We start from the raw sequence: 22902 nt of genomic DNA on the forward strand, positions 1-22902 counted from the left end.
GAAGTCTCAAATTTCCTTTAAGAACTAACTCAGAGACCCTTTCCCATGTAAGCTTTTAATTTTTTACTCAGTTTGTGTGAGAAAAGATCCATTCTAAGATAATACCTTCCATCTGCATTAGAAGTCCTATAGGGGAATGTTTGGAGGATAATAAGACCAGAACACCACTAAGATTTGGATCCACACAATCCACATGTGCCTTCTATAATTTCCCTTCAATCAACGCCAATTCTCTCTCAGATTCAGTTGACAAATTTCTGGGACTATTTGAGTCTTTGTCCCCATCTAAGGTTTTGTTTAAATTAATCAGAACATCAGGGCCTTTTCCAATAGTATGCTTAGATAGGTAATGTCTCCTAGCAATCTTTGGAAGTCATTAAAAGTCTGCAATCAATCTCTCATAATTTGCACCTTTTGGGGTCTAACATTTTGTAAATATATGTTATTACTTAATTAATAGTATCTCCTCTTCACATTTTTATATTCCCCCCAAAAGGCAAAGTTTTCTTTATTTCTTCAAACATTATTTCTAAAGTATCCATATTTGAAACAGATATTTGAATCAGTAAGATGTCATCCATGTAATGGTAAACTATAGATTCAGAAAATTGCTTATGTGCTTTCCAATGGCTGATTACAAAATATTAGCATAGGGTGGGGCTATTTATCATTCCCTGTGAGACAATCTTCCACAGTTATCTTTTAGCAGACTGAGAATTATTATAAGTAGGCACTGTGAAGACAAATTTTTCTTTATCATTTTCCTGTAAAAGGTATAGTGAAGAAACAGTCTTTTAAATCAATAATTGTAAGAGGCCATCCTTTAGGCAATACAGAAGGTAAAGGAATGACAGACTGTAGAGAATACACTGACTGAATAACCTTATTAACAGCTCTTAGTTCTGTTACCATTCTCCATTTTTCAGGGTTTTTTAACAACAAATGCAGGAGAATTTCAAGGGCTAGAGGATTCTTCAATATGCTGAACATCTAGTTGTTCTTGTACCAGCTGTTGTAAAGCCTGCAGTTTCTCTGTTGTTAAAGGTCATTGCTTAACCCATAGAGGTTTATCTGTCAACCTTTTAAATGGTAAAGCTATTGGTGCCTTTGAAATATCAGCAGCTATTGTGCCTTGGTCTTGTACAACCTGAATGTTCAGTGACTGTCCTTAATATTATCTTATAATATTTTCCCCAGGAACATGCATTAATTTATGATATGTTTCTAAAAGTGGAGGAAAGTTAATCTAAGCATTCTATTGTTGTAACAAATCATATCCCCATAAATTCATAAATTCATTGCTATGTTAGCCACATATGGTTTTAATATTCCACTCTGTCCTTCTGGCCCTATACATTTGACCCATCTCATGCTCTACTTTACCTAGATAAAGTTCCAATTCCTAAAACTGAATATTTACATACTGAAGGGGCCAATTTGGTTGCCAAGATTCTGATAAAATTATTGTTACATCTGCATCTGTGCCTACCAGACCTTCAATGACAATGTCATTTTTTGTAAATTTAATTTTAGTCTTCATTCATTTATAGAAGGTTGCCAAAATACTAGCTTTATGGTTTCTCCTGAAGTTTTTGTTCTCTCATCTATAACTATTCTATTATCCAGAGCAGTATAGTTCCTTAGAATAGGCATTAGTCTTTTTAATTGCTCTGAAAATGAGTTTTCTCTACAATGGCAGGAAATTACTGAATCTGATTTGAAAGGGCCCTCATGGAGTTTCCTGATGCCAAAGATGATCTTGAATATTTCTCATTGACCTACATTAATTAGTCAAATGCCTACCTTTGCCACACTTTCCACATAATCCATAAAGGAGGGGAGTTCTAAATAGATTATTCTTAGAAAAAAAGCATCGTTTCTAGGAATGCTGTCTACAATCCCTTTTAAGGTAAAATTGTTTGCCACAATTATAACATTTGACATTTTGATTTTTCCTCAAACCTCTGGAAATCACATCTCCTATCCACACATTATCATGGTCATGAGATTTAACATTTACTTAACAAAATCTGAATGTATGCCAGATGAAATGATTGCTTCCTTGAATCTCCTTAACTCTAACATTGGCATAGGAGTCCAGTTAACTGTAACAAAGCCTCTGATATTTGGCAATTCCTGTAAAATTAATGGATATATTAAGGTTGGTTGTCTGAAAACCTTAGACTGTTCCTTTCTATTCTTTTCTTTTCTTTTTCTCTTTTTTTTTTTTTTTTTTTTTTTTTTTGTTTTTCAAGACAAGGTTTCTCTGTAGCTTTGGAGCCTGTCCTGGAACTAGCTCTTATGGACCAGGCTGGCCTTAAACTCACAAAGATCTGCCTGCCTCTGCCTCCCAAGTGCTGGAATTAAAGGCATGTGACCTCTCAATACTTATAATGCAATGCTGAAATTGGCTATCCATTAAATTCCTCTGTATGTATTTGAATATCTCTATGATCTGTTTTATTTGGTTTTTCTCAGACCTGTATCTTAGCACTCAGATTAACCAACTTTTTTAGTGATGAGACAAAAATGATAAAGATAAAAATATTTATAAATGACATTACATAAATCCGATCTAAATTAGATATCCTCTCATTTAATCATTTTCTTTTCAGACTGTCTAGAATATTATCATACAGAGACTCAAATACCTCTGTTGTAACAGTTTTTTCTGCTTTTTAAATGTGGTAAAAAAAAAATTCTCTTTTAACTAATTCCTCCATTTAAAAATTCCCAACTGTCTTACCAAATCTACAACGATGTTGATAAAGATTTGAGGCTTATGGTTGTCACAAGAACAGTAAAAGACTGACTGGATTTCAAGGCAGCTACCTAGTTTGGCAGCAATGCAAGAAGGGGGTTCAGAGAGAGCCCACAACTCACGGGAGAGAGAGAGAGAGAGAGAGAGAGAGAGAGAGAGAGAGAGAGAGAGAGAGAGAGAGAGAGACAGAGACAGAGACAGAGAGACAGAGACAGAGAGAGAGAGACAGAGAGCCTCTGTCTGAAAAACACACAGGGAATTTTTAGGAAAAAGCACCTGTGATAGGGGCTGCCTAAAGGTAGAACCAGTCAGTTCTAGGGTCAGAGAGTCCTGTGGCATTGTGGCATTTTCTGGAGTTTAGATGGCAGCTGGAGATTGGTTCAGAATGGCTACAACAGAGAGTTAGGGGAAAAAATGAAAGAAAGCCTAGCCCAGTGAGGCTGAAACTCCCCATGCAGCTCTGGTGGGAACATCACATGCAGCTCCAGCCTGTGCCCATGGCTAAAGCCACAGGCAAATAGCTTATTCATGAGTTGATATCAAATATAGCTTGAATAATAAAATCTATAGATAAATATTGGGGTTTGGTCTAATGATCAAAGAAGCAAACCAGTCAAGTCACTAGAAAGCTCTTACCTCCATGAAATCTTCAGAAAGAAAGACAGTGAGTTACTGTCTCATCCTATCTTATATTCCTCTCTAGTTCAGGGATTAAAGGTGTGCCACCGCTGCCCAGCCTCTATGGCTAACTAGTGTGGCTTCTGGATTAAAGGTATGTACCACCACTGTATGGCTGACTAGTGTGGCTGTTTTGCATTCTGTTCTTCAGGCAAGTTTTATTTATTAAAATACAAATGTAACATCACTGTACTCTATTTCAAGAAGAACGCTGGAATGGAAGACTCTGAATTCTCAGCATCCCTACCCATCCACTCTTGGACACACCTTACCATCTAACACAGGGTACAAAAATTCTCCTATTTCAATGGTAGGTGGGCAAAGCCCATGGTCCCCTAGTTACTTTAATGCTCCAAGAGTTTCTTCAGCTTACTTATATACTTACTTTTCAGTTCAGTGGAGGTGAGCACAAATTCCTTTTGAAAATGGAGTCTGGCATCTCTCTCCACACCTGAGCTCCCAACATGTAGACAAAACAGGCTGAAGAGTAACTAAAGTTAGAGAAGACAAAAGCTAGAATGATAAAATTTGCCTGAAAAATTTCTGAATTACAATCCCTACACATCCAGTGTGTGAAAGGAAAAGTATTGTCTTAAGACCTCCAAGATCAAGTTCTCAGCACAAAGGATATTTATTTGCCCTAGAGAGACAGGGGAAGGGGAAAAGAGACAAACACAGGAGATAGGGGACAAGGAAGTACTGGAAGAGAACAAGGATATGGGGATAGAGACAATTGTCCTAAAGGGGCAAAGACTGCCTTTGGATAGAGAGGAGACAAATGTGGCATATAGGAAAATGGCAGCTTATGCAGGCACAAGGCTAAACCCCACATTAGGATGAGGTCTTTAATTTTAATTGGTCATGTTATTAGATGAGGCAAAAGGGACTTATGATTGCTGGGCCTCAATACTTTGATAACAAGACCTTGGTAGACAGCCTAAGGAGGAGGACATGGCCAACTAAGGGAATAGACCATGGTGACTAACTTCAGGAATGTAATCTAATGGGTTTTTTAGGAGAGAAAATGGGGTACAGGGCAAGGCCGGCCAGAACCATGCTCACCATGCTTTGGCTGTCCAGAGTTCCTTCAGTGTGAACCGAAAGCTTCTGGAAGAACCAATATACAAGAAGTTAATCTGTTCCAATTTTTCTTCTCTGATGACATGGTTAAAATTATATCAAATACAATTGCACCCTCTTTTTACACGTGCCTTCTTTATAAATATATGCCTTGAATTTTCCAGAAACTTTCTTTGTATGCAAGGGAAATCATCATTTTCTACAGAAGACCCTTTGTACCTAAAAACACAAATATGGGGAGTTGAATGATAATAAAATTGTGAGTCATGGGTCAACTATAGAAAACTTTTTAGTTGGGGTTCTCTGAGAGACAAGGGAGGTAAGATTCTATGGTCTCAGAAGACAGAAAGAAGAGATTAGCATTTAATATCTCCACAGTAAGAGCAGGTAAGAAAGCAAAAAACAAAAAAAGAGAACAGATTTTACTTAGAAAAAAATTGGAACTGTATCCATCCTAATAATTTAAGAACATACTGATCTCATGCTGGCAAAAAAGAAAAAAGAAAAACATCTAATTTGAAGTTCCAACTGAATACTGACCTTTGCTACAGAAGAATAAACAAGATCACAATGGAAGGGATCCCAACATATGACAAATTTAGCTGGGTGGAGCTGCCCATCTGCTTCATTGTCTGCTATAAATAAAAGGAGAGATCTAGGTTCCAGATGGTCAAGACTCAGGAGTGTAAACTCTTGCAGCATGCCTTCTCTTCAAGTTCTCTACCAGCCTGGAGCTGTTATGCGCCTCCTGATTGTGTGCTTAATTCTGAAGACTGCCCATGGCCAAGATGATTGGTAAGGCACCCCTTTTCTATACAACCTTTCTAGAGCTATGTTCCTACTTGGTGGGGACACATATTGGATTCTCACTCACTATTTGTGGCTGAGTTTCACTTTTCTAAACTCTAAGGCAACATGTAGCATCTCAAGCCTATTCCTAATACCAAAGAACTAGGAGACAATTAACATTTCTGTTTAAAATGATTTATATGCCTAGGTTTATAGCCTCATGAATTTCATCAACATGAGAAGTATGGGCAGAGAGGTGAGCCTTGCCTACATGTTGGGGATAAGCTATGGATAGGATATAATTCACCTCTAATATTAAATTTGCTGTGCAGATGCAAAGGAATGCACTTTCAAGACTCCTGTGGTGACAAAGTGGATGTCTTGACTAAAATAACAACAAAAACCAAACTAATCAATAATCCACAAAACAATCATCTAAATTGTATGGCAGAAGCCAACATTATTCATCAACTCCAATATGCAGGGCTCTGTTGAACACAACTGAAGAAGGTTTGTTTAAACAAAAAAAATGCACAAACTTGATCGTATTCCCATTCTATGCCTTTTATATACATTCTATACTTGTTATGCAAGGTTCTTTGTCTGATTAATCTATTATCTAAGTCTATAACTGAAGGGGGAAAGAAGTACCAGATTCCCACTTTTACAGGAGAAAATGGTATAGAAAGGCTCCTAACCTTTTGACAAGAGGAAAAACTTAAGTTACAGGAATAAATCAGAATCCATTAACAGTACACAGAATCATATGTGAAAGGAGACTCTACCAGATGGTAATGAATCCATGGAGGTTTAGATGGGGATATTTACCTGCTAAGGGAGAAAATTTCTGTAAGAGAGGCAGAGGACTGGGCAACATAGGAAATGATGCCAAGAGAATTGGATTTGAGTTGAGAATTGAACTTTTGTCGACTAGAACTTAATGTTTTCCCTACTTGAGGCCTAAGGGGAACAAGCCGACAGAAAATGGTCAGGCGAATCATTTGTTACTCTGACGCTGGGTTGATCTACATGATTGAATAATGAGACCCAGAAAGTTTTAAACCCTTCTGCTACTTCAGCTTTGGGAAGGGGGAGAGATTTGGGGAGTTTTAGACAACTGTATAAAGAAAAGAGAAAGATGAGTACACCGAGGTAGACTGTGAAATTGTAAATTTCCACCATGGAATGATGATTAGGAACAGACAAAGAGAAAGAAGCTTTGCCAGCCCCGGACTCCAATTCAAGAGGGTGTAGAGGACTGTGCCTTTGTATTATTATTATTATGGCCTCCATTCACCTCATCCTGTTAGATACGTGTATTGGCTAGAAACATGGAATACTCTGAGAAAAGTCAGACGCTGAAGGTCCTTCCAGAGTAAAGTATTAAACTTTACAGATGTCTCCCAAACAGCCCCGCATGCTCTCTCTGCCTGTCCATAAAAGAACACCTGAGTGTTGGACTTTAAAGTGATTCTTTGTTTCTACATTTTCTACTCTTACAGGAACAATCTACTTTCTCTAAACATGAATATTTCTCCAATGAACAACGCAAATCAATTTGAAGTAAAACTTGCAATTACAAACAATGAAAATAAATGTATGGCGGTAAGTAAATAATTGAGAGTTAGCACAAAAATGTATTATAGTAAAGAAGTTTAAGTGAGTTAATATTGTGCTAAATGCTGCCCTTTGAGGCATTTCTGTATGTATAGCTTTGAAACTCAGAGAAATTGTGTTAGAAATTCCTAAAGTAAAGCAATAAGGTGGTGAAGGAGATTGCTGAGTGGGGAATTCTAGCTGTGGGATAAAGGTCTTCACAAGGAAACAAGAAGAATGTTGAAGAGGAAAGAAAAACATTTGGAAACCTAAAAATTAAGGAAAGTCACAATGAGACAATGATAAATTTGAGTGACAGTGAACAGAAAACACTATTGCTCTTATGTCCCTACCTCTTCTCTCCCCTGACTCCACATCATGCAGCAATGGTGGAGTCAAGAGGATGCAGGAAATATATTCTGGAAGGAAGGGGAACTACAGGAGAAAGGTGGCTGTGCTGTCCCTCAGGGTGAGGGCCTATTTACCCCCAATAAGCACAGACACACATTGTCTCTCTACCTTCATTCTTGGGTCTACTTCTTCTTTAAATTGTTCCAAACTGTTCACCTCCTTCTTACTATATGAAACAATTCCTTAACATTCTCCTCGTTTAGAAAATGTTCAAACAAAATGAAAGTTCCAGGGCTAAGGATATGGTTCAGTGGTTAAGATCACTTGCTGCTTCTTTGGAGGACTCCAGATGGGTCCTGTTCTAGGGCATCTAACACCATCTTCTAGTGTTTGTGGACACCAGACACACATACATACACATACACACACACACATACACACACAACACATGCACATATGCTCACACACACATATACATACACAAACCACAATATATATATATATATATATATATATATATATAAAATGTAAAGCTTTTTTAAAAACTAAAATAAAAAATCATTATAAAAAAAAGAAGGGAATTTTTTAATTATACCAAAAGCTGTATTAGAAATACAGGGTAAAAGTCTCTGGTATTTACCCAGACTAAAAATAAGTGCTAGAAATGCTATTTGATATGGAATTAGGCAGATATGCTGATTGTCTCTACTTAGTTTTGAGCACAGCAGATGGCTTAAGTCAAGTACAAGAAGTCATTCATTTTATATGACTATTGATTAAAAGTTTTATATCTTTTGGATGAAATAAAAACAAAATCTAAATAACAGTAAGACAAGAATTTTCAAGCTGGCACAGTTTCTCTTTGTGCAATAAACATGTTATTTTAAGTCAAAAACGGTATCTTTCACTCAGAAAGTACAAAGTTTCATGACCTCATGCAAAGGATCCAGGTATCGGTACTTTCATCTTCCAGTGACAGAAAGAAAAATCAGTGTGACAGGAACTCTGTCACAAAGCCAGCCCATGAAAGTCAGAGAGCTGGAGTTATGAACACCATTTGTTTGCCAGTCTTTGTCATAGTCAGATCATCACACCAGAGTAGACAACCTGTGCCTCCTACTTTAACCCTTCTTGCTTCTGGAGAGGTTTGTACCATTCTCTTTGACTCTGATTTAGAGATCTTCAGCCTCAGAGCAAGTGCAAGGGAACTAATGCGCTATATATGCTGCAACAATATTCTTCAACCCTCACATTTCTAAAATAAAGGGCTTAGTAATGTAACACTAAACCAGCTGATGAGTCAAACATACCCAGACACATGCATTAACACACACACACACACACACACACACACACACACACACGTATGCACGCACACACAGTTTTACTCCCTTACATGGGAAATGTAATATATGATAACTTGTTTGTTTTTTTCAAGGTTTTCTTCTTTTATTGATTTTTATTGAGCTCTACATTTTTCTCTGCTCCTCTCTCTTCCCCTCTCTTCCCTTCAACCCTTCCCATGGCCCCCTTGCTCCCAATTTACTCAGGAGATCTTGTCTTTTCTACATCCCATGTAGACTAGATCCATGTATGTCTCTCTTAGAGTCCTCTTTGTTGTCTAGATTCTCTGAAATTGTGAATTCTAGGTTGGTTTTCTTTGCTTTATATCTAAAAGCCAGTACATATGACAACTGGATATCAACATAGAGAAGAATGAAAATAGATCCATATCTATCACTATGCAAAACCTCAAATCCAAATTGATCAAAGACCTTAACATAAAGCCAACTACACTGAACCTCATACAGAGAAAGTGGGTAGTACACCTGAATGCCTTGCCACAGGAGATCACTTCCTACATATAACCCCAGTTAGCCCAGACACTGAGAGAAACAATAAGTGGGACCTCCTGAAAATGAAAAGCTTCTGTAAAGCAAAGGACATGGTTAACAAGATATGTGACAACTTATAAAAACACTTTTAAACTCCAGTCATTCACTATGCCAGAGAAAACATCAGTAGCTTTCCTTCTTAGACTCGATGGAGGCTAAAGTTGAATTTGATACATAAACAACAGAGAACTTGCTAAGCATCAAGCGTATCTTGATAGTTAAGAGGAAATACTTGGGAGTCCATGCATATACTGCCCTGGGAATTGCTTATGTTGCTTCATGGTCAACCCCAGGTTGCTGTCTCTGTATTGACACTCTTTAACCCTTCCCCCACTCACTTTGCTTCAGGTCAAAGTCAGCACTGAGGACAACCCAAACATCACGTACCTTAGTGCTCATGCAACATACACGGCTTGCATATGTGCCACAAACGACTTCTTCTGGGAAATCCAAGTCTCTGGTAAGTGGGAACATTTCCTCCCTGCTCACGAAGGACAGAGAGTAGTGAAAGGTCAGGATGTATCAGAGTATTCAAAAATAAATAAATAAAAGAATCAATGTGACAGTAGGCAGAAAAGGAGAATGTGCGTATAATACTGACAAGATACCAATTTGACAGGAAATGAGAGGACAGAAGAGCCGAAACTAAGGAAAGGGAGTTCAAACAGTTACTGTACCTTGAGTGAAGGAAATGGAGTCATAGTATTTTAAACCAGGGAGGGGTAGGGATGAAGCTATGTGGAGTTAATGAGCTAACAGATCTGCTTTTCTTTCTGTAGCAAAAACTTTCCTACAAGGGAAGGCAGAAGTTGTGTCAGCTAAGGGCATATGTCCTGATGGTGAGAAAACATACCCAGTAACCACCTACATGAGGACTGTTGCTCATGAAATCCCTGTAACACCGTAAACTGGAAGGTATTCCATAGATCATGGTCACCAAAATTTTCAGTGGGAAAAGTATTCTTTTCTTGTATGTATCTCTGCATTTAAAATAAAAAGGTGAAATGAACTCTGTGTTCAAATAGCTATGTAAAAATAAACTTCTGCAACTTCGCATTGAACTATCTGTATCTTTCTTCCAAAAATGACTGCTCTATCTGCCCAAATAGTCAAAGGTTTCTTAACACTGTTTTCCAAAGACCCTTTCACACACACACACACACACACACACACACACACACACAATGATGTAAGAAGCATTCAAATCCTAGTGAATGAGGACAGGACTGGGTCTCACCACTTGGCATAGAAGAGAGAGAGCATGCCCAAAGTCAGAATGAGAAACACTTCCCAGAGTAACACTGAAATCTCAGAGCAGAACTAACAAAAGGTTTAAAGTTAGTCCACCATCACAGTTCAACTCCACCCAGCTGTCCCTCTGACTAGCTGACCTGTACTTTTCTTCTTCTCCACTACTGGTGAGAAAAGGACTCAAAGTTCATGGTGCATTTGGAAGCCCAGGCTTCTTGTGTATTGTGACTTTGACTTTCCTGCCAAAAGGAAACTTTGAGAAGCTGAGCAATGGCAAATGTGAGTGTGAAACAAAGGCATATCAGAAACTTGAAGCACAACTGGGGGAGAATATACGTCGGCAAAGCCTTGGGATAACAGTCTGCCATTACTGTCAAATTATATATATAATTCCAGGATCCAGGATGCTCACAATTGGAAGTGATGATGACAGATGACACTTCTGTACTCTGTTTCCTGGGCCAACAAATTCTCAATCAAGGGGACAGTGCTGCTATTTAACAGCCATGCTTCCAAAATATATGCCACACATTCCAGAACCCTTATTCCTTTTCCCTTTCAGCCACTGCCTAGGAGCAAAAGAGATCCAGGTCACAGAAAGTACACAGAGACCTTGATAGAGTAGCACTGAGAGTGAAAACAAACAGAAGCACTATTGGGAAAAGGGAGTCTGTAGCTGAAAGATGCACAAACCCAGCCAGATCCCAACCCACCAGCCCTCACATCACTGTCTCCTTTCTCTGCCCCTGCATATCCTCTGCATACCCAACCTCATGACTGCCAAGAGAGAGAGAGAGAGAAAGAGAGAGAGAAAGAGAGAGAGAGAGAGAGAGAGAGAGAGAGAGAGAGAGAGAGAGAGAGATTGTAAGATCTATGACCACAGGAAAATGGAAGTAGAACTTAGGAAACTAAGTACAGACAAAGACAAAGACAACATGGGCAGATAGGAGCTCCACTCTACCTCGGAGACTGAGTCAATCAAAGGAAGCCCAGCACAGGCCTTCTATTCTTCCCCCAAACTGCTAGCAATAGGGAAATGAGAAAGGAGAATTTAAGTGCAAAGTGGTCTTCAATAAACAGAAACATCTAGAAAGAAACACTGTCCTAACTTGCTTGAATTTTTTAGACTACGCCTCCAACACCTTTAAGAAGTGATATGTACATAACAAAAAAGGAAGCATAGGTTAGGTATATAGTGCTGTGGAAGAGTGGTTGTCTGGCATTTGGGAGGACCAAAATTCAATCACCAGTGAAAAACAAGGAAATAAGATATTCTTAAAATGAGTTAGAAAAAAATAGTTTCCCAGTAGATGGATAAAATATCTTATTTCACATTATGGATATTTTTATTTTTATTTTTACCTTTTAAAAAATTTTAATTTCTTTATTATTAGTGTTTAATTTTTCTTTAATTATAGAGCTGTTTAACTTATGTTTGAATGAAAAAAACATATATGCTTCTCTTTTCTTTATCTAAAATACTTTTGTATTAACTTTCATATCTCTATCACATACACATTTCTTATTATTCTTTTGTTACTACTTTACCTCTATTTCATTCCCTCCTAACTTTACTAATTATTGATGAAACTAGACCTAAGAAAAACATATATAAACTATATTTATCGAACAAGCACTTCAGAGTTTCTGAAATTTGTAACAGATAAAACAGTAGTACGCAAAAGTCTTCTCCTTTAACAACAGAACTTTTTCAAATGATTGTGTCCACTACTGGTTTTGCTCTTGATTATAAATTGAAGAGAAGATAGTATATCAGATTCAAAGTAAAATAAAACAAAAGCATTGTTAAAATGAGAAAAATGCCAACTGTTATACAGAATCAGAAAAATTGGAATAACATCAGATCTCATATCAGCATCCCTAAAAGAAAGGAAAACATGAAGATTTTTATTTCAAGAATGAAGGAAAATAACTCTCCACTGACTTTATTATACAAAGAAAATTAAAATGTATAGGGAAATAAGAACATTTCAAAATTAATAGAAGTTAAAACAATTCATGATAACTAAACTAACATTGTAGAAAGTTCTTAAAGGAATGGCATTTACAGGGGGGAAAAAAGAAGACAATCTCACCAGTGATAACACAGGAAAGAATACATTTCATGAGAGGAGCAGATGATCAGAGGACAGCCAGGAAAGAATCTATCATGTCAACATGGCAAACCAGAACTGCCACAACATTACCATAGAAGGTTCAAGAGAACTACCAATAGTCCAACCAATCAGAACAGCCAGACAATCATGGGAAAGAGCAGACATCTCCTCATAATAACTTTAAATGCAAATGGCTTTAACTCACCAAGGAAAAGATGCTGAGCAGCTGAGTGAATTATAAAATAAGTTTCAATGATCTATTTACTGCAAGAAACACACCTGTGTTGCAAAGACATCCAAAAACTGAAAACCAAAGGATAGAAAATAACCTACCAACCAAAGAGAACCCATGAGTAACCTGAAGTCATGATTCTCATTCTTGATAAACCAGAATTCAATACAAAACTAACCATAAGAGATAATGGCATCCTCACTAAGAAAACATAGCTACAGTATATACTGATTCACTGTACACCAGGACTCTCAATTTAATAACATAAGGCATAAAATTTTATATTCATCCTGAAACAATAATGGTGAGAGACTTGAATATCCCACTTTTAAATTGCATTGCTTATTACTTTAATAGAAAATAAATTTCAGAGCTAAATCATACCAAACATCCACTATTTTAAGAGATATCTACAAAACATAGCATCTAACATATAAAGATTATGTGTTCATCTAAATGGTACATAGAACTTTGTATAAAATCAACCACAGTATAGGACACGAAGCAAGTCTTCATGATAACAAAACTATTAGGATATTTACTTGTATCTTATCAAATTACAGTGGAATAAAGGTAAAATCATCAAAGAAAACATAGAACCTACACAGATACTTAAAGTTTTTGAACTACAATTTTGTGTATGAATAGATCACTAAAAACATTAGGGAGAAAAAAATTTAATTCAAAGAATCAAATAAAAAATTTTTATACAAGTTATCAGATTCCCTAAAATAATCCATGACTGATGTGAAAATGATAGTTATAGCTGTAAGTAAACATATTAAAAAGTCAGAGAGGAGGCAGAAGAGATATTTTTGCAGTTAAGAGTACTGGCTGCTCTTGCAGAGAATCCAAGATTTAGTTCCTACCATGCACACAGTGCCTCACAAATGTCTGTAACTCCAGTTTCAGGACATATAATGTACTCCTCCGACCTTCACAAACAGTGCACCAACATGATGATACACTTAAATACATGTAGAAAAAGCACTCATACACACAAACAAATTTAAATGAGGACATTTTTTAAACTCAGAGAGGTCTCAGAAAAAAACACAGCGTGATATACCTGAAGCTTGTAGAAAGCTAAGAAGACAAACAAAAGCCAGTAGACAGCAAGAAATAGGACCAAATAAGGAAGCACAAATAGGATCAAATAAACAAATTACCGATTCTTTCAACATATGGGCAGTACTGGAAATAACCCAGTCAAACTAAACAAATAAAATTTTAATTAATAAAATTAGAGATGTATAAAGAGGTATTACAACATCCCTCTACCTGACCCAATCACTAGAAAATACTGTGCAAAGTTATACTACAAGTCAGAAAACCTAGTTAATTTCTAAACTGATATGGCTTACCAAAACTAAACTGAGAAGATCTATACAATTTAAATAAGCTAATAACAGCAATGACATTTTAGCAGAATGTGTATGTCTACCTGCACAGAAGAGTTGAAGAGGTCGCTAGCACCTAAAGAGAAATTTTTGCTTTTCCTGAGAACCTGGGATCATTACCTAGCACTCAGATGGTGGTTCACAGTGACCATAATTCCAATACCAGTGATACGATGTCCTCTTCTGGAGAGACTGAACACAAATAGGACTCACAAACATACAAGCAGGCAAAACACTCATATACATAAAACATTTTTAAAATCCAGGACCAGATGGATTCACTGCTGAACTCCACAAAACTTTCTAAGATAATATAACACTGATACTCCCCAATCATTCTATATGATGAATAGAGAAAAAATGTTGTGAAATTTATTTAATGAAAGCAGTATTAGGCAGATACTGAAACCAGACAAATATATAGCCAGAGAAGGACTATAAAACAGTCTCCATGGTAGACTTCACCAAACATTTGTAAACACAGTAAGATCATATGACATGACAAATCTGATTTCATTCTAGGGACACAAGACCAACTAAATAACAAAAACCAATAAATGCGATAAATAACATAAATAAATGAAGGATAGAAGATTTTGTTATGGCATCACTTCTTCCTTCCCTTTCCTCCCTCTAAATCTTCCCCCGCACAGTTGCTGATCTCTTTCAAATTTGTGGCCTGTTTTTCTTTAATTGTTGTTGTTGTTATTGGTGGCAGTGGTAAGTGGTGATGGTGAGGATGGCGGTGTGTCTCCGTGTGTGTTCCTAAATTCATTAATTAAGCCAACTCGGTCTATGTTTTCACAGCTAACCATTGGTATAGGATTGTAACTGGTGTATCTACAACATAACTTCTGCACTTAAGGCTCAGGGGAAAAAGGGAACAACGATAGTAAGAAGGATAGGAACAAGTATGTTTTGAGATTGTGACTCCCAGAAATGTCAGAAGCTTCACCCATGATGTCAAATCAAGATGGCTATATAAGCATGACCTGAACAAGCACAATACTAGTAGATATTTTTTTTAATTTGTGGTTGTTTTATCTGGAATTTCTTGCCATATGCTGTGAGTATGTTTCATTACCATTGGTTAATAAAGAAGATGTTTTGGTTTATGACAGGGCAGAATATATCTAGGCAGGAAAACTAAACAGAATATAGAGAGAAAGGGCAGAGTCAGGCAGGTACCATGTAGCTGCCAAAGGAGAAGACATCAGAACCTACTGGTAGCCATAGCCTGTGGTGATATACAGATTAATAGAAATTGATTAATTTCAGATATAAGAGTTATCTAGGAATATGCCTGTGCCATTGGCCAAACAGTGTTGTAAATAGTATAGTTTTCTGTGATTATTCAGGTCTGAGTGGCTGGGAAACAAAAATGCAGTCTTCATTTATAGTAGTTAGAATGTAATTGTCTCCCATAAGCACATATGCAATGATATTATTAGGAGGGTTGGTCTTGTAGAAGTAGGCGTGGCCTTGTTAGAGGAAGTGCCTCCCTGTGGGTCTGAGCTTGTGGTCTCCTAGGCTCAAGCTAACTGTAGTCTGAACCACTTCCTGTTGCACTATATAGGGCTCTCATCCCCTTTTCCAGCAGCATGTCTGCCAGTATGCCACCATAGTGCAACATGATGATAAAGAACTAAATGTTTGAAAATGTAAGCTACCACAGTTAAATATTTTCCTTTATAGAGTCACCATGGTCATGGTGTCTCTTCATAGAAACTAAATGCGTGACTAAGACAGAAATTGTATCCAGTAATGAAGAATTGTTGTGATAGGTCTTTTCTTTGAAGGAATATGGACCATCCATGGTTTGATAGCAGCATTTTCTTGGATGGGCTCTGTTTGCTACAAGTAAGCAGAGGCATGGCTCCTTTAAGAGAGGTATCCTGATTCAGCCATAGCAGGAAAAAAAAGCCATGCAATTTTAAAACACACCCTCCCAACAAACTTCACCTTGGGCTGGAACAGGTCAAGACAAGAAATTCCACAGGAGAGGGACAGAACCAGCTACCTAGGCCAGAGTGGGCCTGAGAAAGCAAGCTCCATGGAGTGGGAGTGGAATCAGTCCAGAGACATTTGTGAATTAAGACTGAGACAATGACCTAGGGGTGAGCAGACCTGAGACAAGAACTCCATAGGAACAGGTACAGGGAGCAATTGCTGAGACAGAGACCACTGAGGGTCCAGACTTGAACCTGGGACCTTCAAGGCAGTAGACCTCAGCCAGGACCCCTGAGGGTCTTGGCAGGAGTTTAGGACCTCCCAAGAACAAGGCCTGAGCCAGGACATTTGCAAGTCTGGGCATGAATCTGGGACCTCCGAGGGAGTAGGCAAGAACCAGAAACCTCTGCTAGTCCAAGTGTGAGTCTGGAACCTCTGAGGGAATAAGCCTGAGCCGGGTCCTCTTCAGGTCTGGGCAAAGCCAAGCCTGGGAACTCCAAAGGAGGAGACCAGAGCCAGAGTCCTTTACAGAACCAATCCCAAGCCAGAGACCTCTGCAGGAACGTATCTAGACCAAGGGCATTTAGAGAAACAGGTCTGAGCCAACAACCTAGGCTAAAGCAGGCTTGAGATGCCAAACTCCAAGGGAGTGGAGCAAAGCCTGGGAGCGTTGAGAAATCTCCAGGAACATGGAGTGACCAAGGGGTAACTAAAACCATGGCACTGACTGTACTATGAAGAACAATCATCTGAGCTTTGGATTCACAGGCACCTAGAAGATTAATCAACAGAATCACAGACAGCCAAATCATGCCTATTAGAGGAAAAGATGAATAGAAAAGGAAGGGCACACGCAACACCACAAAGAGAACCCAACACCAGTAAAACCTAAAGACCCTACAGCAGCAAGACCTGAACAACCAAATATAGATGAAGCAGAAAAAAGGTGATCTAAAAAACAAATTCAGGAGAATGTTTGGAACTCTTAAAGAGGAAATGAGAAATTCCTTCAAAGAAATGGAGGAAAAGACAACAAATTGGAAGCATCAGCAAATCCCTTAGAGAAAACAAAGCAAAAACAATCAAACATATGAAGGAAACTATTCAAGACTTGGAAACTGAAATAGAGACAATAAAGAAAACATAAGCCGAGGGGACTACAGAAACAAAAATCATGAGAAAATGATCAGGAACCAAAAACGCAAGCAGGAGCAGCAGAATGCACAGATAGAAGAGAGAATCTCACTGAAGATACAATAGAGGAAATAGACTCATCAGTCAATGAAAACATTAAATCTAACAAAAGCTTAATCCAAAATATCCAGGAAATATGGGACACCATGAAAAGACCAAACATAAGAATAATAGGTTGGAAAAAGTAGAAGAAGTTCAATTCAAAAGCACAGAAAATATATTTAACAAGATCATAGAAGAAAACTTTCACAACCTAAAGAAAGATATGCCTATGAAGAAGATATGAGAAGCTTACAGAACAACAAATAGACTGGATCAAAAAAAAACAAGTCCCCATGCCACATAATAATTATAACACTACACTTACAGAGTAAAAAAGAATATTAAGAGCTGCAAAGGAAAAAGGCCAAGTATCATATAAAGGTGGACCAATCAGAATTACACCTTATTTTTCATTAGAGACAATGAAAGCCAGAAGGTCATGGTCAAGTGTTATGCAGACATTAAGAGACCACGGATACCAGGCCAGACTACTATACCTAACAAAATTTTCAATCACCATAGAAGTACAAAACAAGATATTCCATGACAAAACCAGATTTAACCAATACCTAGCCAAAAACCAAGCCCTACCCAAAATACTAGAAGGAAAACTACAACCCAAGGAAGTTAGTTATACCAACAAAAACACAGACAATTGATGGTTTCATAGCAGCAAATCCCAAAGAAGGGGAAAACGTACAAATTAACATCACCAACAATGAAAACTAAATTAACAGGAGATAGCAATCACTGGTCATTAATATCCCTTAATGTAAATGGACTCAACTCACCTATAAAAAGGCACAGGCTAACAGATTGGATATAAAAACAGAATCCATCCTTCTTCTGCATACAAGAAACATACCTCAACCTCAAAGACAGACATCATCTAAGACTAAAGGGTTGGGAAAAAAATATGCCAATCAAATGGACCTAAAAAACAAGCAGGTGTAGCTATCCTAACATCTAACAAAATAGACTTTAAGCTAAAATCAGTCAAAAGAGATAAAGAAGGTAATTTCATATTAGTCACAGGAAAAATCCATTATGAGAAAATTTCAATACTGAACATCTATGCCCAAAACACAAGAGCATCCTCATATATCCAAGAAACAATCCTAAAGCTTAAATCACACATTAAACCTCACACACTAATAATGGAAGACTTCAACACTCCACTCTCACTACTGGACAGGTCAGTCACACAAAAAATGAACAGAAAAATAAGGGAACTAACAGATGTTATGACTCAAATGGACTTAACAGACATCTATAGAACATTCCATCCAAACATAAAAGAACATACCTTCTTCTCAGCACCTCATGGAACCCTCTCAAAAATTGACCACATACTTGGTAGCAAAACAAACCTCAACAAATACAAAAAAAAATGGAATAACCCAATGTACCTTATCAGATCACCATGGTTTAAAACTGGAAGTAAACAGCAATAATAATTCCAGAAAACCCACAAACATATGAAATTAAACAATGCTCACCTGAATCATCAATGAGTCAAGGAAGAAATGAAGGGAGAAATTGAAAACTTCCTAAAATTCAATGAAAATGACCACACAACATACCCAGATTTATGGGACACAATGAAAGCAGTGTTTAGAGGAAAGTGCATAAAACTAAATGCCTGCATAATAAGCTGGGAAAATCCCACACTAGTGAAGTAACAGAACATTTGAAAACTTTAGAACAAAAAGAAGCAAACTCACCCAAGAGAACTAGACAGCAGGAAATAATCAAAGTAAAGGCTGAAATAATCAACAAAATAGAAACAACAAAAAGAATACAAAGAATCAATGAGACAAAAAGTTAGATCTTCGAGAAAATCAACAAAATGGACAAACCTTTATTCAAACTAACCAAAAGGCAGAGAGAGGATATCTGAATTAACAAAATCAGAAATGAAAAGAGGGCTATAACAACAGACATGAAGGAAATACAGAGAATCATCAGGTCATATTTCAAAAACCTGTACTCCATAAAATTGGAAAATGTAAAGGAAATGGAAAACTTTCTGGATAAATATCACTTACCAAAATTAAACCAAGACCAGATAAGCAAATTAAACAGACCTATAACTGCTGAAGAAATAGAAACAGTCATCAAAAGTCTCCCAACAAAAAAAGCCCAGGACCAGATGGTTTCAACTCAGAATTCTACAAGATTTTCAAAGAACTAATACCAATACTCCTCAAATTATTCCACACTATAGAAGCAGAAGGAACATTGCCAAATTCCTTTTATAAGGCTACAATAATCCTGATACCCAAACCACAGAAAGACATTACTAAGAAACATAATTACAGACCAATCTCACTCATGAACATTAATACAAAAATACTCGATAAAATACTGGCAAATCGAATCCAAGAACACATCAGAACTATCATTCACCATGATCAAGTCGACTTTATCCCAGAGATTCAGGGATAGTTCAACATACAAAATCTGTCAACGTAATCCACCATATAAACAACTGAAAAATAAAAACCACGTGATCATTTCATCAGATGCCAAAAAAAGCTTTCGACAAAATACAACATCCCTTCATGATAAAGATCTTGGAGAGAGCAGGAATACAAGGAGCATACCTAAACATAATGAAGTCAATATACAGCGAGCCAAAAGCTAACATCAAACTAAATGGAGAGAAACTCCCAGCGATTCCACTAAAATCAGGAACAAGACAAGATTGTCCATTCTCTCCATATCTACTTAATATAGTTCTTGAGGTCCTAGCTAGAACAATAAGACATCAAAAGGAGATCAAGGGGATACAAATTGGAAAAGAAAATGTCAAACTCTCACTGTTTGCTGATGATATGATAGTTTGCATAAGAGACCCCCAAAATTCTACCAAGGCACTTCTACAACTCATAAACACTTTCAGTAATGTAGCAGGATACAAGATTAACTCAAAAAATCGGTAGCCCTCCTGAACACAGATTATAAAAGGGCTGGGGAAGAAATCAGAGAATCAACACCCTTCACAATAGCCACAAACAGCATAAAATATCTCAGAGTAACTCTAACCAAACAAGTGGGAAAACCTGTATGACAAGAACTTTAAATCTTTGAAGATTGAATAAGGAAAATGTGGTGCATTTACACAATCGAGTACTACATAGGAAAAAAATAACAACATCTTGAATTTTTCAGGAAAATGGATGGAGCTAGAAAACATTATTTTGAGTGAGGTAACCCAGACACAGAAAAACAATTATCACATGTACTCACTCATAGGTGGTTTTTAAACATAAGAAAAGAAAACCAGCTTACAAATCACAATCCCAGAGAACTTAGACAACAATGAGGACACTAAGAGAGACTTACATAGATCTAATCTACATGGGAAGTAGAAAAAGACAAGATCTCTTGAGTAAATTGGGAGCATGGGGACCTCAGGGGAGTGTTTAATGGGGGACAGGAGAGGAAGGGAGGGGAGCAGAGAAAAATATAGAGCTCAATAGAATGGAAAAAAAGAGTTTCTAAGGTCATCAATAGAAAGGAAAAAAAGAGTTTCTAAGGTCATGGTGGCTCTTCACAGCATTAGAAACCCTAACTAAGACAATATGCTAATGTGGAATGGGGAAAGCTCATAACCTAAGCAAGAGCTACAGGCAAATGAGGAATGCTGAGAACAGGAGAAATGGTCTTTCCCAGGGAAGAGTATACCAACTGATTATATAATATAAAGGACATTTAACATAGTTCAACATGAATTCATGTAAAAATCCTAAAGAAATTGCAAACATATGGAATATACCACATATAAACATACAAACACGCATGCACATATACATATAAGCACATACAAGAGGGGTGGTTCAAAATATGTTTAAAAAGAAATAATTACTATGTAAAAAGATATGAGAACAGATACTTCATGACCATCTCAGTAGATTTCAAAAATTCCTTCAAAATAGTACAATATGTACTTATAATAAAAAGCTTTGAAAAAACTAGAAATAAAAGGAACATAACTCGATGTAATAAGGGAGAAACCTATAGCCAACATTATCATAAATTGGAAAAACCTAGAAGCCTGTCATCTAAACTCCAGAATGTCACAGGTAGCTATTCTGTCCACTCTTATTCAATATTATAGTCAAAATTTTCAGTAGAGCAATAAGAAAAATGAAACGAAGGAAAAAATAATGATTTAACAACATAATGTACACTTAAAAGACTCTAAATACTGCTCCCCAAAACTTAGAACTAATAAATAGTTTAAGCAAAGTAGCAAGCTATAAATACAATGTATAAAAAGTAAGTTCCTCAGATAAAGGCTGAGCACAGTACTGATGTGTAAGTGAAACACAGTGACGTGGGAATCATTTTATTATCACATTTGGTTTTGCTTTTTTATCTAGTTTTTCTTTTTGTAGAACAGTAGTATTTGGTCTTACTCTAGGTCCCTGGGCTATCTGGTTTCAGGTTCTTGGTCATCAAAACAGTGCCAGAAAAGGGCTCCCTCTGGTGGAGTGGGACTTAAAGTTATATCAGCTATCAATTGGTTACACCCGTAAGCTTTGTGTCACCATTACACTAGCATATTGTGTATGGGCTAGTATTTACATTTCTCCTTTGGTAGCCTGCAAAGTACCTTTCTGCACCAAAGACACTAGAATGTAGGGATGAAGTTTCTCTGTAGGCACCTACTCAAATTCTCCATGTTAAATGAATCGTGTGAAGTGTTATCTTTCGCGATGGGCCTTGGCTGTCAGTTTGTGTATAATAAATTATAGTCTCAGCAAAAGCCTGGGTTGTTTGGGGATTCCCATGTAACTACTTGGGCCAACAATTCAATTAATTATAATCCAGTCCTAAATATGGAAGATTTATTTGGTAATAAGAAAGGGTCATTTGAGGCTCTGTCTCCCCCATTAATTGGTGGTTTCGTTTTTATTACCTTCATATTTGCACATATTGTAGGGAAACTCTACTGTATCAAGTCTTCTTACTACCCCCAAAACGGCCATTAACTGTAGCCATCTTTACCCACATTCCCTCCCATGTTCTGCACTGGTATGCTTAGAGGCTGTCTTAGTTAGGGTTTCTATTGCTATAAAGAGAGAGACTCCATGACCAGAGAAATTCTCTTAAAGAAAAAAACATTTCATTGGGACTGGCTTACAGTTTCAAAAGTTTAATCCATTATCGTTATAGCAAGAAACATGGCAGCATGCAGGCAGAGGTGGTATTGGAAAAGGAACTAGGAGATTCTTCTTCTTGATCTACAGGCAGAAGGAGGACACTGTGTGATACACTGGGCATAGATTAAGCATATAATGATCAGAGCCTACCCACACAGTGATACACATCTTCCAGCAAGGCCACAGCTCCTACTAGTGCCACTCCCTACGGGCCAAACATTCAACCACGTGAGAGTATGGGAGCCATAACTATTCAAGCCACCAAAGATGCTACACTATTATTAGGCATTGGTGAAGAATAGTTACTAAGGTTGAATAAGATGCGAGGGTTTTCCATACATGTAATATTATTTCACTATATTTTCCTCCACAGTTACCTTGTCTTATCCTCCCCT

At 37.3% G+C, this 22902-nt stretch overlaps 1 protein-coding gene across 1 annotated transcript; it reads left to right on the forward strand.

Annotated features, from left to right (window-relative positions):
- Nucleotides 1–5219: 5219 nt before the first annotated feature.
- LOC119806207 (prolactin-inducible protein homolog) lies at nucleotides 5220–10057 on the forward strand. Its single transcript, XM_038317807.1, has 4 exons — nucleotides 5220–5314; nucleotides 6811–6913; nucleotides 9499–9610; nucleotides 9930–10057. Exons 1-4 carry the CDS (start codon nucleotides 5220–5222, stop codon nucleotides 10055–10057), a joined length of 438 nt encoding a protein of 145 aa, XP_038173735.1.
- Nucleotides 10058–22902: the final 12845 nt, after the last annotated feature.

This window comes from Arvicola amphibius, chromosome 2 (genome assembly GCF_903992535.2).
Source record: "Arvicola amphibius chromosome 2, mArvAmp1.2, whole genome shotgun sequence".
NCBI classification, from domain to species: domain Eukaryota; kingdom Metazoa; phylum Chordata; class Mammalia; order Rodentia; family Cricetidae; genus Arvicola; species Arvicola amphibius.